This window comes from Colletotrichum acutatum (genome assembly GCF_030867785.1).
Source record: "Colletotrichum acutatum strain CBS 112980 chromosome Unknown BDZ83scaffold_120, whole genome shotgun sequence".
In the NCBI taxonomy this organism is placed as follows: Eukaryota; Fungi; Ascomycota; class Sordariomycetes; order Glomerellales; family Glomerellaceae; genus Colletotrichum; species Colletotrichum acutatum.
In genome coordinates, this window is record NW_026849114.1 from 6,530 (window position 1) to 22,995 (window position 16,466).

General features: G+C 44.3%; 3 protein-coding genes across 3 annotated transcripts; 1 reads left to right on the forward strand and 2 right to left on the reverse strand.

The window, feature by feature from the left end:
* The first annotated feature begins 6,344 nt into the window (after positions 1-6,344).
* Positions 6,345-7,667, forward strand: BDZ83DRAFT_53931 (uncharacterized protein). The gene has a single exon (XM_060503387.1). It carries the CDS (start codon positions 6,430-6,432, stop codon positions 7,450-7,452), a length of 1,023 nt encoding a protein of 340 aa, XP_060360351.1. The 5' UTR covers positions 6,345-6,429; the 3' UTR covers positions 7,453-7,667.
* Positions 7,668-7,902: 235 nt separating this feature from the next.
* Positions 7,903-8,983, reverse strand: BDZ83DRAFT_655727 (uncharacterized protein; the record flags this gene model as incomplete). Its single annotated transcript, XM_060510817.1, has 2 exons — positions 7,903-8,565; positions 8,654-8,983. The coding sequence occupies 2 exons, from the start codon at positions 8,981-8,983 to the stop codon at positions 7,903-7,905; spliced, it is 993 nt and encodes a 330-aa protein (XP_060360352.1).
* Positions 8,984-11,538: 2,555 nt separating this feature from the next.
* Positions 11,539-16,261, reverse strand: BDZ83DRAFT_53937 (uncharacterized protein). The gene is made up of 2 exons (XM_060503389.1): positions 16,241-16,261; positions 11,539-16,183 (listed from the first exon to the last, which is right to left on the reverse strand). Exon 2 carries the CDS (start codon positions 16,087-16,089, stop codon positions 11,596-11,598), a length of 4,494 nt encoding a protein of 1,497 aa, XP_060360353.1. The 5' UTR covers positions 16,090-16,183; positions 16,241-16,261; the 3' UTR covers positions 11,539-11,595.
* Positions 16,262-16,466: the final 205 nt, after the last annotated feature.

The following is a 16,466-nucleotide window of genomic DNA, read 5'->3' on the forward strand; positions in this document are numbered from 1 at the left end:
ATAAAGACTTTATAAGTACCTTTAGCCGTTTATATATCGCCGCCGCTGCTTAGACTAAGGCTAAAAACAAAGAGGCCTGCGTCTATTATAACGCCCGCGCTATAACTACCTCCCCCGTTATTAAAACGCCTACCCCCTATATAACCCCCGCTTATATAACCCCCGCCGCTACCCCTACCGTTACTCTTATTATTAAAAGTATAGCCTTTTTTATTATAAAAGAGGCCCGCGCTATTAATAAATATTACTAGGCCCTCGCTTTCTTTTACGCTACTATAAATATTTTTTTTATACTCTCTTTTTTTATAATTAATCTATTTTTAAACTATAGCTCGTTATTAGCCTCTCCCTACCTAGGTTAAAAAGGGTAGCCGGCCCTCGGTTTTTAAACCTTAAATAGCCCTTTTTTATATTTATAATATTACCGTTAGCTTTATATTACGCCCTATAGGGCTAAATAGTTTTTTAACTTACGGGCTTTAATTTAATTACTTTTTTACTTTTTATTTAATACCCGTTTTTTTATTATTATTATAATTCATATAATTACTATAAGCTTTTAGCGTTTTTTAATTTTATTTTAATAGCTCGGGTCGCTATTAGACTTTTTAACGGGCTTATAGCGTAGTTCGAACTCCTTTAAAACGTCTATTAAATAAAATAAAAATAGGGGTTTTTATATTAGCTTTTAGTAATTTTTTTATTTAACGAGGACTTTTTTTCGCTATCCGTAGCCTATATACTTTTACTACGCTATAAGTACTTTTTTAATTAATTAATAATCCCTATCGTTTTTTTTAATTAAAAAGGGCCTCTTATCTATCCGCTATTAGCTTAGTAAAGGGTCGTTCGCTATATACTATAATATATTAATATAGAAATAGAAGTAAATATTACTAAGTATATTAAGCTATATAATAATAGGTTTCGTAACCTCGACTATTTTATATTTATAATATAATTAATTTAACTTTTTATTAGGTCTAGGGGATTTATAATTACCTATATATAATTATACTTTATTATTAATTTTAAAGCGCTTTATTAGCGCTCTTTATTCGTTAATTAAGCGCTCTATCTATTCTTACGAAGCGGCTATAGCGGCCTAGGCGAACTTTATTACTTTTATAAATTTCTATATTATAAAATCGGTTTTTATTTTTTATTCGTTTACCGCTTTTAATACGCTTTTTTAAATCCTTAAGGGCTCGACGTTATACTTATACTTTATAAAAAAAAGTAAGAGCTCTATTATTAAAGCTATTCGGTTATTAAAGCTTAGTTAGGTAGTTAATAGCTAGTCCTTTTAGTTATTTTAAATATATACGATTATACGTTATAAAATTATTTTAATTTCTTAGTTAAATCGTTCGGTTAACTCGTCGGTTTATAAATAAAAAGCGGTATTTAAATGCTGCTCTATCCCTATTTTTATATAAAATCGGCACTAGAACTTACTAGTCTAATTATTATTATAATTATTTATAATAGACCGAGGTATTTTATAAAATTAGAAATAGTAATTAATAAAGCGGTCTATATAGGCCTCTATTTTTATAAATATTATTGGTTCGAAAATAACGGACTTTATAAAGCGGTTAACTATTATTTATAAAAACTAGGTGCCGCTTTTTAACGATAAGGGGAGGTCGGTAATAAAGTCTATCGCTAAGTCGCTTTTTATTTATTTTAGTACTACGAGAGGCTATAAAAGGCCGCGTTTAGTTTATTATTATATAGTACTCTTTTTATAAGTATTATAGTTTTAAATAAACCTTTTTATTATACTAAACTAGCCTAGTTAATAAAACTGTTTAGATAGGATAGTTATAATAGCGTTTTTACCGGGGTAGTTCGTTATTAAAGATTTATAGTAGCGCTAAATTATCTCTATTCGGAGTGCGTTATCGTTATAGTCCGGGTCTTTATATTTAGGGACCTATAGTCTTTTTTATTAAGTTAGTTTTAAAAGTACGTTAATACCGTATTCTATAATTTATAATTTAAGGCCTAATTTAGGGAGGAGCGCCCTAGCTCTATTTAATACTGCTTTATATATTTTAAAATATTGCTTATCTTTTATTTTTATTTCGTTCTATTATTATTAAAGCTCTGCGTCGTTTATAAAAACATCGGTTTTAAATAGCTCGGGTATTTTTATAATTTTAGTTTAGTAAACTGCGCCGGTTATTAGCTAGGTAAAGTTAAGAATCGTTTAAATAATTCTTTCCCTTTTTCTTTCGTCGTCCTAGCTAATTAAAGCGTTTTATTTATACTTAGAGAGCGTATTTAGGGCGGCCGATAAATAGCCTAAGCGGTACTCGATTTTAAAATAATATTATAAAAGTTATTTTATTTAACGATTTTAGTACTCGGTTAACTTTTACTTTTATATAAAATACTTTAACTTTTTATAATTTATAATAATTTTAAATTTATAGGAGTTTCGTAGCTCTACGTTTTATATATTTAAATAGGATATTATAATAAAGAGCTTTTTATTATAAATTAAATAGTTATATTAAGCGGGCGTAAGCTTTTATAAATAAAAAGTAATTAGTCAGTATATACCTAACGGATCCTTTTATATAAAAGAGCCTCTAAACGTAAATCTAAAATAATCGGTCTTAATAATTATCGTTAAATTAAAATTAAAATTTTAAAATAAAAGCGCGGATATAAAACGCTTTTTAAATATTTTAAAAGCGGCGTTTTACTTAGCTATTTATTTAAATAGCGCCCCTTTTTTAATTAGGGCGTTAAAGGGTTTAATAATAGCGGAGTAGTTATATATAAATACGTAATAATAGTTAGTAAAGCTAAAAAAGCTTTTAACCCCTTTTACTATTTTAAATACGAACTATTTATAAATAATATATACTTTTTTTAAGTCGTATACGATCCTTTATCCTATTTTAAAAATAAATTTAATATATTTTATAATTTAGATAGAGAACTCGTTTTTAATTAAGTTAAAATTAAAGCCCGCCGCTACGAGGGCGCGCAATATTTATTATACTTTCTTTTTATAATCCGCTTTTAATCCGTTCAAATATATTAATATATCGTTTATATATATAGAAATAAAGTTATCGAGGAATTTTTTTAAAGTCTAGTTTATATATTTTTAAAATATAGCGGGCGCCCCGGTTAAGCCGAACGGATAAATTATTTATTTAAAAAGGCCGTACTATATTTAAAAAGCGGTCTTTTTTTAATACCCTTTAGCTACTTTAATTTTATAAAAGGCTATTACGACGTTTAGCTTTATAAACTACTTTATTAAACTAACTCTTTAAAAAGTTTTATTAATTAACGATAAAAAGTAGCGGTCCTTTTATATAATTACGTTTAACGCTTTATAATCGTAATAAAAGCATAGGCCGCCCCCTAGTTTTTTAATAAAAAAAACGGGGGCTTTAATAAAGGAGCTACTAGCTTAAATAAAGCCTTTATTAAGTAGGTTTTTAAAGGTATTATATAATATTAATAACTTTTCGCGGGATATAAAATAAAGGGGGCCCTAGGGGAGGGGCGCTTTTTATTTATTAAACTACCGCTTAAAGTTAATTATAAAGTCGATTCCTAGCCGAGCTAGTAAAAAGAGGTATACTTTAAATAGCTTAAAGAGGTTACTATATTCCTCCTTTATCTATTATAGTAGCCAAGAGAAGTAATCGGTCTCGCTCTTTAACTTTAAGGCCTTATTAATATTAATAAAGCTAATTACCTAGATCCCCGTAGCGTACTTACTTAGTTAGCGCTTTTTTTTTATAATAACTTTATAATATAAAGCGGTAAAAGAGAGGGTTCCTAGGCTTCGTACTTTATAAATCTTTTATACTATAGTACCTTTTTTTTATTTATTAAAATACGTTTTTACTTTACCCTTTTTATATTAGATTTACCGTTTAGCTATATTATATACGACGCAGTTCCGTTCTATTTAAGGTTTTTTAAAAAACACGTCTACGTCTAGGCCTTTAATAATATATATATATACTTTTTTTATATAGCTATTAATTTCGAAATCGAAAGCGACGACCCTTTTAGTTATAGTTTAAATAGATTTATTTATAAATCTACGAAGTTTACGCTTCGTTCTATTTATATATAGGAGGTAAAGACGGCGGGCTAGTTAAGAATTTATTATAAAATATATATTATATCTATAGTTTATTAACGTTAAAGTTTTATATATTTTATTAATCCTCGCGGTAAATAATACCGAAGGCCTATTTATAGTCCGTTATTAATTAAATAACTTTTATCCTATCCGTTCTTTATCTATAAGCTCCGGTACCCGATTTTATATTAGAACTATTCTTTTTTTAAATAATATTCGTCGTTATTTAAGTTTATTTCTTTTACGTAGTACTCTATAAACGCCGTTTAAACTATGCGGGCTTTTTATTTTTATTTATAGTTCTTTATAATATATCCGACCTTATTATAATTAAAGTAGCGCCGAGTCTCTAGCTTTATTAATAACTTTATTTTTTACTTAGGCTTTATAGCCTTTATAATTTTAATTATAATTATATCTTTATTATTATCAATACGTTTTTTTGTTATATAATATCCTTTCTATACCGGAATTTAGGGGTTATACTAGTCGAAGTCGTAGCCCTTTATATTACTAGCTACTATTTAAATATTATAAAAGAAGCCGGTATATAACGACTTATTTTAAAGCGTAGCGATTATATATTTTTTTAATTATAAAGCTAAAGCGTAGGTAAAGTATTAAATTATAACGTCCGCGGGCTATTTTTAACTTTTAACGTTAACTAGGGTTTTTTTAAATCGGGATAAAAATATTACGAACTTTTTACCCTTTTTTATAATTATCGTTAATAGTTCGTTAAGGGCGTTTTTAGTTTAATAAAAGTTACTATATATTTACGAAAAGTACGTAAAGAGTTTATTAGACCTTCGTTTTTTATTTTTCTTTTTTTTATAATAGAACTAGTTTATTATTTTCTAAACCCGAGGGGCGAGGTATAAAAAGATAAGGTATTTTTATTTTTTATTAATATAGTAAAATAGCGTATTAATAATAAGTTTATTATATATTTAGGCTTTTTAAATATTATATTTATCTTTATTATTTAAAAACTTTGCTAAGTCCGGTAAGGGCTTTTTATAGGGGGCTCTATTATTAAAAAGCGCTTTTAAACTAGCAGGGGTTTTATAAAAGTCGGGTTCTTTAATAAAAAGCGCAGGGGGTCTATTTATTTATTAAAGCTATTTTTATAATAGTTATAAAATCTTATTAGACTTTTTATATTCGCGCTTTTATTTTACCGTATCCGCTACTCTTTTTATTTTATTTTATTTTTAAGTTTCTATTAGCTCTTATAAACCTTAAATAATCTACTCCTAGGTCTATGTTATAGCTCTTATTAGCTAGGCGCTTAGCGGTACGTCGGTAATTATATTTATTTTTATTATATAGTATAATCGGTAATAAAATAAATAAAAAGAGGAGCTTAGATATATTAAAAGTCTAGCCTACGTAAGTCTACGTTAAAGGGATTTTAATATATAGAATTTAAGTTAAGGAATAGAGGTTTTTAAAATAGAGGTTCTATAGAGGTTCTATAAAGGAAAAGCGTTTAAATAAGACCTCCGCGGAAGCGGCGCGGTAAGCCGTAGCAGTATCCGGGCTAAGGCTCGGATCTACTAATCGGGTCTAGCCCGTAACATAGCCCAACTACGGCACGCTTAAGATATCGCAAGGACTGGCCTTCATGGCTAATACAGCTAGAATTCCAGGCCCATCAACATAACATCTGGGAATACATCGACCCCACGGCACCACTCAACGCCTCGAATCCCACACAGCGGTTCCTCTCTATCCCAAAGATCGATGATCTGATTTCATAGCGACAGGACCAACTCAAAGAGCAGTATTTTCGAAAGTTACAAGCGGCCAGATCAGCAAGGGCGCACGGGTCTCATCAGCAGCCTCTGCCGCCTGCGCCAGCGGTAGTCACACACGACGACGTTCGTGAGGAGTTTATAGCACGTCATGCAGAGTACTATGAAGCTGTTAAAAAGGAGTACCGGACCGTGTGGAACTGGGTCCATGCAACAGTCGACGCGAGCGTGCTGTCCGCCGCGCGGGCGACTGCTGCTGCGGTGGATGATTGTAGCCTGCGAGGTGTCGTGCGGGCCCTGCGAGGCCGACTTGGTCCCGCGAAGGATACGAAAGGAAGCGTGGTATGGCGACTGTTTTTGGGCCGCGATATGGTGAGAGGGGCTTTGAAGAGGGGGAAGGCGCTTGCGAAGGACTCAGTTCACCGGAGTCCACCGAAGACATACACGGTACCGAGTTTCTTGAAGCTTCCGTATGAGATGCTGTTTCACATCATCAGCTATCTTGATCTCCATGATGAGTTCATTCTGCGTTAAACCTGCAAAGACATGCAAATCCTCCTCCAGAAAGACTGGAGGCTGCTGTTCACTCGCCTTGCCGTCAGACAAAGACTAGACTTTTTGGCTGGTTTGGCATTCACCTCACTCAACCACTGGGTCTGCGGAGGCTGCCATCAGCTCCATCGTATCAATACGAACGATATACCTTGGCATCCGCCGTCTATCGACCGCTGCCGAACTGATAAACAAATAATATGTCTTCCACCCTGTTTCGAAATTCGAGAGAGGCATATTCAACTCGGACTCAAGCTTACACGACTCAAAACAGCCGCCAACCAGGAGTACTTGAAGAAGATCATGTCACCGTTTACCTTCGAGTTCGGCCCTTACCCAGGTCCAAAGATCAGGTCTTCTTTTCACGCCACGCCAAAATTTATAGCCGATAGGTTCATACTATATATTCAGCGAGCACTAATTTATAAAAAGGGCCTTGAAACTTGGCAACTCAACTCAGAGAGCACCTGTCGGCACACCGGCGGACCTGAATCCCGGTATGGCCCCCCCACGGAATTCGGCAACACCGTTAGATTGGCAGTCAATCAGCCGGGGATCGAAGTGACTGGCCACTGTTCACGCTGTCCAACAGATTATTCCGTCATGGTTGGTCACGGTCCCGACAAAATCCTGACAAAATTACCATCCATGCTTGGCATGACTACGGTTCATACAAGTCTCCCAGTGACAAGTCTTGGACTGCACCCGTTTATGGTACCAGCAACATGTATTCGCCAGGCCCTAAGGTGTATCGTGACCCTGGCAGCATTCGGAGGCTGTAAACGACGGGCACCACACTTGGCAACGTCAGATAGTTGGATTAGCTGCCTCCAAACAGAGCTCTCTTTACGAAAGGTATGTAGTCTAGATCCTGTTGAGGGCCGCCTTCGACCTTTGCGGCCGACCTCTGCGGTCGAACTTTCCGGCTGGCGCCTCCGTGTGAGGATTAATTGTCTAAGATCCCGAATAACATCGCAGTTTTGGTATCGAAACCACTACATCAAGTCAAATAAGTAATCGGGGAATATTGTACATACCATATAGTTATAAAAAGTATATCGCGTCGTATGATTTGCCTTGGAGGCTAATCCCGTTGAGGTTGATCTTTTGCGCCTATGAAGCCGGACAATCTACCACATATAGTCTAGACCGAAAGGGGTTCACTCAAAGCACTGTCCATGAAAGGGTTGCAGGTTCAGAGTGTATTGGTAGCTTTGTGTGAACTACGGTAGCTTGCAATTCTTCCTTATGTACGAGCCCTTCTCACCATCTTCTCGTTCTAATACTACATGTTGCGACCAACAATTTTTCTTCCCCATTGACTCCATTCCTTCCTTGTTGAACAGCCTTCGGAAAGCCCAGAGCACTCGTCTGTCCGTCCGAATGCAAATCAATACCTGCAGACCAAAGAAGTCCCGTTCCAGAAGTACATCAATGCAGTCCGGAGAAGTCGAGATCATCCAAGCTCTAAAGACGGGGATCAGGATCCTTAGTGGGGAAGGCGCCGGCATGTGCGACGAAATAGTCTTCAAAGAAACCACCAGTGTATCTCACTTGGAATGATTCCTCGCCGTCGTCCTCGTTACTGTCATCGTTGTTATCAGAGGCGTTAGTCGGCTGAGCGGTTCGAGCCGGAGACGGAAAGCTATTTCCAGAAAGAAGGCCATATAGGGAAGGAGTCATTCTGTGCATGGCGTACGAGCTAGAGATGCTGCGATTGATGACTTCGTCGGGTGCTGCAAAGAAGAGAGCCTCATCATCGATCTCTTCCTTGACCTCATCGTCGACCTCTTCCTTGACCTCATCATCGACCTCATCATCGACCTCTTCCTTGATCAGTTCCTCTCTTTCCTCCTCGTCCTCTTTCTCGGTCTTGAGGCCTCTAGGCGACATGTGAAGAGGAGAGACTCGGCAGGAAGCTCGGCGACGCTTTCTAGGCCGCAGGGAGACATCTTCATCCTCTTCATCATGGTCCTCACCCTGTATGTGCTGGTGGGCCTGGGCGCGAGCGCGGTCCTGAACCGGATTGTTCTGTCGAACAAAGCGGTTAACCTCGGAAGGTCCAGCTTGTGCAGCAGCGGCATTGTTGGCAGTTCCAGCTCGGAGATCGTTGTTACCATCCTCCTTTATCTATCATTAGCAGCGGCATCACGCGTTAATATGGCAGGAATGAAAGGCGATGAGGCTTGTTGAGATGATATGAGATGAAATGTCTCACCTTGGTGATGAGATAGATGATTTTGACCTGACTTCCCTCAGGAACCGAGTCGAAGACCATCTTCTGCATCGAAGCAAGCTTGGGATCGCCAAGGCGGCCGGAGACGCCAGCAATGCTGGTGCCGGGGGCAATGTCTTCATTGCCAAAAACGCATTGGGTCTGGGAGGGGCCCTCGGTGAGCCTCTTTGCCATCTTGGCAGTCTCATCAATGAGATTCTCGTTGTCGTCCTTTTGCTGATGGGCGCGAGGGTGAGCGCGAAGCTGAGGCGGATCGATTGGGGTCGCAAATGCCCCGGTGGCATTGCGCTTGCGGATAATTTGGGAGCTCATCTTCGCAATGAGATGACGAACGACGAAGGATGAGCAGGTAAGGATAGCTGAAGAGGCGATCGAGTCGCGATGATGTATGTTCCGGTCGCGCTCGGTCGAGAAGGAAGAAGCTGTCGAGAGATGTATCGCAAGGGACACAATGGATATGAGAGTGGAATTTCAGAAGGAGGAAAGAAGCCTGCATGGGCCCGAGATGAAGAGGGGGAAAAACGCGGTGGTTGTTTGGGAGTTTTGATCAAGGCGGGTGAAGAAGGGAGGTGGAAAGCCTGTGAATGGAAGAAGGCAAATACAGGCGCGGTTTGGAGTGAAGAGGTGAAGTATCCAGCAGACTTTCGCAGTACCTGCCTAGGGGGGAGGAAAAACAACAGACGCGTCTCATTCACGGTGTCGACCAGATAAGTCGTGGTTCAGAGGGCTTCCTTCACCCTTCGAGTTTCTATAAATATGGGGACGATGCCGTGTATGAGTGTGTATCTGAACCACTTTCTGAATAAACTCACATGAGCTGAATACAGATGACTTGATCCGCTGCTCTGACCTGGTACGCTTGCCTTATTCTGCCACCTGGAGGGATCTCTCGTCTCGACCAACTTCCCTTGATAATCCCAGAAATGACCAACAGTACCATATTCCCAAAACTCATCCTCAAATTCCGAGAGTCCTATGACTGTGTCCGAAATGATGGAGTTTGGATCAGGAACGTTGATTCGAGCAAAGAACGAAGTTCTTATACGCAGCGGACCGTGCCTCGATGCTGATCTGCTTTCAAGAACATCAGCCAAACTGAAAGCCAGGAAAATGAGAGAACTCACACACACACCTTGTGTAATTGAGATTCGATTCGAGTTCAAAAAGCACAAGAATAGGTCGATGTTCTCCTCTTAGTTTCACCTCTCTCTGGTAGAAGACAGAGAGAGGTTACTCAGCCCAGCACCCACGGCAAGGTGGGAGAAACGTTCTGCTGGGGCCCACGACCACCCCACCCCCGGTCTATCGATAGCCCGGCCGGGAAAAGGCGTTCATCTAGTCTCCGTCAGCCGTAAATTGGCCCTACGTTGAGCTCGGACAGGAGATCGGCCATCATGTCATGAGGGCAGGCAACCTTCGCAAGAAGTTGGCGGGTCTCCGCACGAAGTTGGTCGACCTCCAGCCCGAGTCGACGTTACGAGAAGATGTAACACTTGCCTTGTAAGATTATAAATGCCACAATGGCCACGAAAAGTGTGAAAGACGACATGGTGTCTGTGAAGTTGAAGAGAAGAAAAGACGGACGTCAGCTCGGGAGGGAGGGAGAGGAGTCTTATGTCTCCTCGGGAGAAGACCAAATACCTCGTTCTTGCATCTTGTTCTCCAAGACAAAGTTGAAGCAGCAGCTTCCCCTCTAAGCTGAATCACCAAAGGCAATCACCGCCGTTGCCATTCCGCTTGGGGGTTGTGAACTGGGAAAACAGGCGTACCTACTAGTTGGAGAGACAAATAGGTACGGGGGGAGGCACCACAAGGCCTATTGCCAAGCGTTCCATACTCTGAGGTGGAAGCTGCGATTTGGGAAGTACGACCCTCTGAACCCAGGAGTGGAAGGAAACCGTAGGCCACGGCCTGCAAGAAGCGTCGGGCTTAAATGCGCTGGGCAAGTGACACTCTCCATCTGAACGACACGGTCATTAAATTAAGATGGCACATATTAAATATCACAAGAGAGGCAACAGATGATTAGAATCAGATCATTTCATTTCCGCTACCAAAAGATTGGGGTATCTCGTGCGATGCAAAACGCTTCAAGGACAGTCCAGACATCCAACATGAATCATCATGTCGTACTCTCGTTGCCAATTTCCTCCCCCGTTGGCCCTCGAGCCACCACGCTTCTTATCCTCTGTCTCTCTCATTTCGTTCCTTGCCATGATGTCATGATGCCACGTCCCAAAACCCAGCGCTCCGATTGAGCGAGAAAGAAAGAGAGACAGCCCAAAAAGAGAAGCGCAACGGCCCAGCCATCACATTATCCGTACCCACACTGCGTTCCAAGTGCATTCCAGTCCAGCTTTCCTTGCTAATTCGCTCCCAAAGAGTGTCCTATCGCTGATGAGATTGAAGAAAGAGAAGATTAATATCGAGCCATTTGCTTTTGTGGTGAAAGTGATGGATGAGAGAAGAGAAAGGGGCGTTCTCGCCACGGCACAGCCAGTCGACAAATACAGGACCACGGGTTTCAAGACCCAATACTATGTGTTACATATTTCGCCAGTGATGGCTTGCGTATAAATGGTAAGGAAATATGGATAGTAAGGGATGATGAAGGGACTACCATACCCACTCATTCAAGGATGAATGGATCAGATGAGCCCCCTCGCAAACGCCGTGCTGTGTTCACCGGCTGCTCTGCTTCGTTTTGTAAAAGGGGGTAAAAGACTCAGCCACTGTGGGGTAGAGTCGATCATGGGCTCGCGCCCTCTTGGATCTTGTGATGCTTCCTCTTCCGTTCCGGATCTCCCATAATAATGCCTTTGTAATAAAGATACGTTGAAATGGGTCATGTGCATTGTGGTAGGAAATGAGGGAAGTAAGGAAACCAGGCTGAAGCAAACAAGGAATGAAGAGACTTTCAAGTCTCAGATACTTGCGGTTCGCGCCCTATCCGGCACACGTGCGTAGCAAACCATGAGCTTGAAGCTTGTTCGTAGCTCCTCGCACTCGGAGAGCAAAGCACGATCAGACCAGATGCTCTTGCTGATGGTCCCCGCTGCGCTCTCATAGCAGCGGCTGTACCACCACCGGCCCACCTTGGCCACCATCTTGGTGATGTTCTCGTCGGCCGAATCGCCGTCCTCGTTCATCATCTCGGCCAGGCTGCGAACTTCCTTAGCCTTCTGGGTGCCAGCGACAGGTGGCTTCTTGCTGCCGCTCTCCGATCGAGTCACCACGCTCGCCACCGGGACGCCGACGCGGCAGTTCTTGACATCGGAAAAGCCCTTGCGCCCGAGGAGGCGCAAAATGAGGTCGGAGGACGAGCCAATGCTGACTTCTGAGTTGTTCACATGAATGCGTTCTTTCAGTCGGCGGACAGTACGCCTCCCTCGATTGCCCATGTTGTTGAGATCAACGTCAAGTATCGATAGCTCCAGGTAGCCACCCGGCTTGAGAACTCGGCGTGCTTCCGAAACAATGTTCCGATAGTGAGACTCGGGCGCGGCTGCAGGGAAGCGGAAGACCACTGAGGTGAAGCTCTCTGCGCCAAAGGGGAACTTGTCCATCTGAGACAGGTACTGAATCTGATGGTGGTTTGGCGGACTCAATGGAAAGCTTGACGAGTTCTTATGCTCCTCTGGCAATGGCGCGCGGGGCGACAAGTTGAAAAATGTGGCAGCAGGGTATGTCTCTGCCGCGTAGAACGACCAGTCATCGTTACCAAGGCCATCGACAACGAGAATGGAGTGACGCTTCAGCGAGCCGACAACGTCCAGAAGCTGGTCCCGGGCTGGGCTGAAGAGCACATGACCAAAAGACAACCACTTACTGACCGTCATCGAACCGACACGCAGGTTGACTTGAGAGAGCGGCGACTCATCCTCGGAAGACTTGCAGCTGCAGTCGGACTGCCTTGATTTGCGAGACGAGCCGCTACTTCTCTGAGACGCGGCCGTTGCCTTACGTGCCAGCTCAGTGCTCTCGCGGTCAATGACCCTAGCAGGGATCTCGCCAACAGGTACAAGGATTTCTCCCTCAGGCTTCAACGCAAAAGCAGCCTTGAGACGTTCGGTCATATCGGCAGAATAGACACTAGACGTTGTAGCACCCGCTTCGACCTCAACGTTCTTCTCCAGAGTCTTTGCCAACGGCGCAATGGTAGGAGACTCGAGAGGCTTCAAAGACCTCTTTGACATTCGCGAGCCATGGGTCTCGAGATGGAACGGAGCGCCCTTTGACGATGTCGCAGATGGCGGTACGTCGCCGATCAAATCGTTGTACTCGTCCCAGATCTCGTCCTCGACAAGAGGAGCATTCGGATCGGGCACGTAAGCCATAGCATCTGCAAGTGTGTACATGCCCAGACTGCTGGAATCGGTGCTTGTGGTGCACTCGGAGTTCTTTCGAGGAGAAAACGCCAGAAACTCTCTACCGATTTGTATCATCTCGGGCGTCTTGATGGGAACAAGAGAAGAACGAGGATCTGAGTTGGTCTTGTCGCTAGTCGCGGTAGATTCTCCACGAGACAGCTCGGGCGTGGAAAGCTCTGGGGTTGGGGTCGCACCCGAAGCAACAAAATCCGGGTTGAAGCTTGCGGCTTGCGGCGGCATCTGCATGCTGCTTCTGTTGAAAGGTCGAGAGAAGCTTCTCGATGAAGTGTGCTCTGGCCGAGAGGTTACAACCTTGGGAATGCGGCCAACTTGAGGTAGGCGACTTGGGCGCGGTTCAGCTGGCTTCGAAACACTAGACTGAGGTGTGTGGGTGGGCTTCATGGACCGAATCGCTGGGATTGAAGTCGACTTTGCGGTCGCCGAGTTTCTCCGAGCCTGCGATGACTTGGTTGGCTGCAAAAGCCTGCTCAAGGATTCTCTCCTGTTGGTCTGGCTTGCAGAAGATGTTCGTCTTTCTTTCAGAACAGGCGGAGGGGATGGAAGATCAAAGACTTCAGCCTCGCGAAGTATCTCCTCAACGTCTGGAGTACCAAAGTCTTCCTGCTCGGAACCATCCATCAGAGTATAAAAGGCGGCTGGCTTGTGCTGTACTACTTTCACGGTTGCAGCTACTGGCACAGCATCCTTCTCTGACTTCTTGGTGTTGGGCTGGCTCTGGGATCGGCTGAAGAGATTCCACTTCCTTGGAGAGCGTGTACGCTTGGTGAGCTTCTTCGGTGGTGTCGCAGTGGCTGCGGCAATGCGGCCCCGAATGACCTCTCTATGCATTTCGAATTGCGAATCATCCGTAAGAATGCTTGTATCATGACTGTTGATCGACGGCGACGTGATCCCAGTGGTGTTGATGGGCTGAGGGAGCTTCAGTGGACTCTGGTCCGGAGACGAACGCAAGCGCTGAACGGATCGCCTGAACGCCAACGTGGGCTTCATAGTCACTGCTTCGGAATCGCTACTGTCGGAAGGACGGCGACGACTGAGGGAGGGATGAGGACCACCTCGAGGAATGGCTGATGGGGCTAGGCTTCGCCCAATGCTGGAAGTTGTGGACACCTCGGAGGCGTATCCAAGGCTTTGATAGCTCTCTGACCGGACCAAATCTACGCTGTTATTTCTGTTGTCGACAAGTCCTCCACCGGAAATGATGACGGGGTTCATCCGCTCCAGCAAGAAAGGATCAGTTGGCTGGTTGCTGCTGAGGCTGTCTTGAGAGGAACCGGGTCCTAGACTAGGGCGGGCCAAGTTGGTCGCTGAACTTCCACTTCGTCTTCGGAGACCACCCAGGCGTCCGTAACCTTCATGCCCAGTGCCGGCAGCTGGCCCCTTACGAACCGGTTTGTCCTTCTTTTCAACTTGGGGTACCTCCGGCGCTGTTCTAGACCGCCGCCCAAAGAAGGGAAACCGAGAAAAGGCTGAAGTACCGGGGCTCGGGGTACGAGTGACGGTTCTTTCATTCTTCTTTTTCGTATCCACCGCATTTGCTGATCGCGGGGCCGGTGTAGCCTCTCTGCCTACTGGCAAACGAGAGGTCTGCTGAGGGTTGTCTGGATATGATAACGGAGTCGTTGATCGCGACAGCGGCTGCAGCTCCGGCCCACGCCTATCGCCTAACAAGGAGGACGAGGATAGGTTGCTGTGGATGATGGGCAAGGGACCAAACAGCTGGGATTGCAGGTCCGGCGTGTTGTCTCGGCTGGGACGAGCAGGGGGGGTTGCCCTGGGTGAAGCAGCTGGTGTTCGTCGTGGGGGAGATTGAATGGTTGACGGGGCTATCATGACTGGCACAGCCGGCTCTCGTGATGCCTTGGATGGAGACTCTTCATTGTCTTGATCCTTGGTGAACTTCTGGGACGATTTCCGTGGCGGTAGGCTCGGGGGTAGGGGCGACAACCTCTTCTTCTTTTTGGACTCTTTGCGGTCTCCTTCTCGAACTGTAGAGTTTGACGATGACGATGTCAGAGACTCGCGTACCGCAGCAAGCCCTTGGGGGTCAGCGCTAAATGCCTCCATCTCATTCGGTATGCTGCCGGCTCTTCTCCGGGCGACTGGTGGTCGTGTTACTGCCGGACTAACTTGCCTCACTCTGGGCACAGGAAGTCGCATCGGGACCCCCAGCCCTGGCGATTGTGACGACATGGATGTGGGAGTGGTGTCACGGCTGTATGGACCCGGGCTAGTTGATTCAGAGAACCTAGTGGAAGGGCTGCCACTGAAAGCACTCAACTGGCTGCTGGTGCCGGAGAAGACGGGAGTCGGGGGTGGGAGATCGTGCGTGGCCAGCCTATGGAGGAAATCAACGCTAGATCCCTCTGAAGACGTGGAGGGTCGTCCATAGATCTCTCTATATCGATCAAGCTCGGGGTAAATCGTTACAGGTTGCGCTTGGGTCTTGGGCAGATCGATAACGTGTGCGATGCGAATTTCGGTTGGGCTCTCGGTCATGCCGCGGTCAAGGTGGTAGGGGGCAGGTTCCAGAGAAGACCGGGATCGCGGGGCTGAAGAAGATGAGCTTCCTCGGGTTGAGTCGGTATTCGAATCGTGGCGCAGGCTTGGTGTCTTTTGGGTGACAGACGACTGCTTTCTTCGCAGTACATTCCGTTTCGGCTTGGCAACACTCGATTGAGACTGGCCGGATGTCGAGGAGCCAGACATGGTCGGAGCATGGCTGGGTCTTTCGGGAGCCGTGCTATTAGAACTCCATGACTGGGTCTGATGGGTTAAAGGTGGCCGGGTAGAAGGCATCGGAATGGAAGGTCGCCGCGAAGAGGCAGTCGGGGGCATCGGTGCAGGTTTGGTCTGCACCGGTTGCTGAATGGCGATCCGAATGTTTTCTCCTTCTCTGCGAATCCTCCGAGGGGTGCTCGGCAAATCCTCGCTCTGCTCCATGTATCCGGCAGCAGCGGCTCTTCTCGCTCGTATTTGTTCATCTGGGCGGCTCGGCAAGCCTAATGCCGTGCGTCGGGTTGCCATGATATCCCGGGTTTGAGAGGAAACCTCTGGGCCTGTCCACCATAACCCAGCAGCCTTACTATCTCATGTCTTTGCCACAATTATGTCTACAAGTCTGGCTGTAAGTCAGCGATGAAGCTCGCAGAGGCGAAGAGGTGGCGGCGAGGGTAACCTGGTGCTTTAATTAACCTCGACCAAATTTCAATGCTGGTCCGACGTGGTGTTTCTCGAAGACTGATGCTGTCCAACGGGTCAGAACGAAGTTCGCAGACCAGAGAACGAATACTGGCTTTGGACGCGGCTGACTAACAGAAAGGCAGAGATACAGACAATGGTTCCAGAGGAGGGGTTCCTTGATCTGTGACTTCAGATTAGGCTTGGCCAAGAAGTACAAGTGT

Excerpts from the sequence above, each read along its gene's own strand:
- BDZ83DRAFT_53937 (XM_060503389.1), bottom strand. The coding sequence starts at position 16,089 with ATGGCAACCCGACGCACGGCATTAGGCTTGCCGAGCCGCCCAGATGAA.
- BDZ83DRAFT_53931 (XM_060503387.1), top strand. The coding sequence starts at position 6,430 with ATGCAAATCCTCCTCCAGAAAGACTGGAGGCTGCTGTTCACTCGCCTT.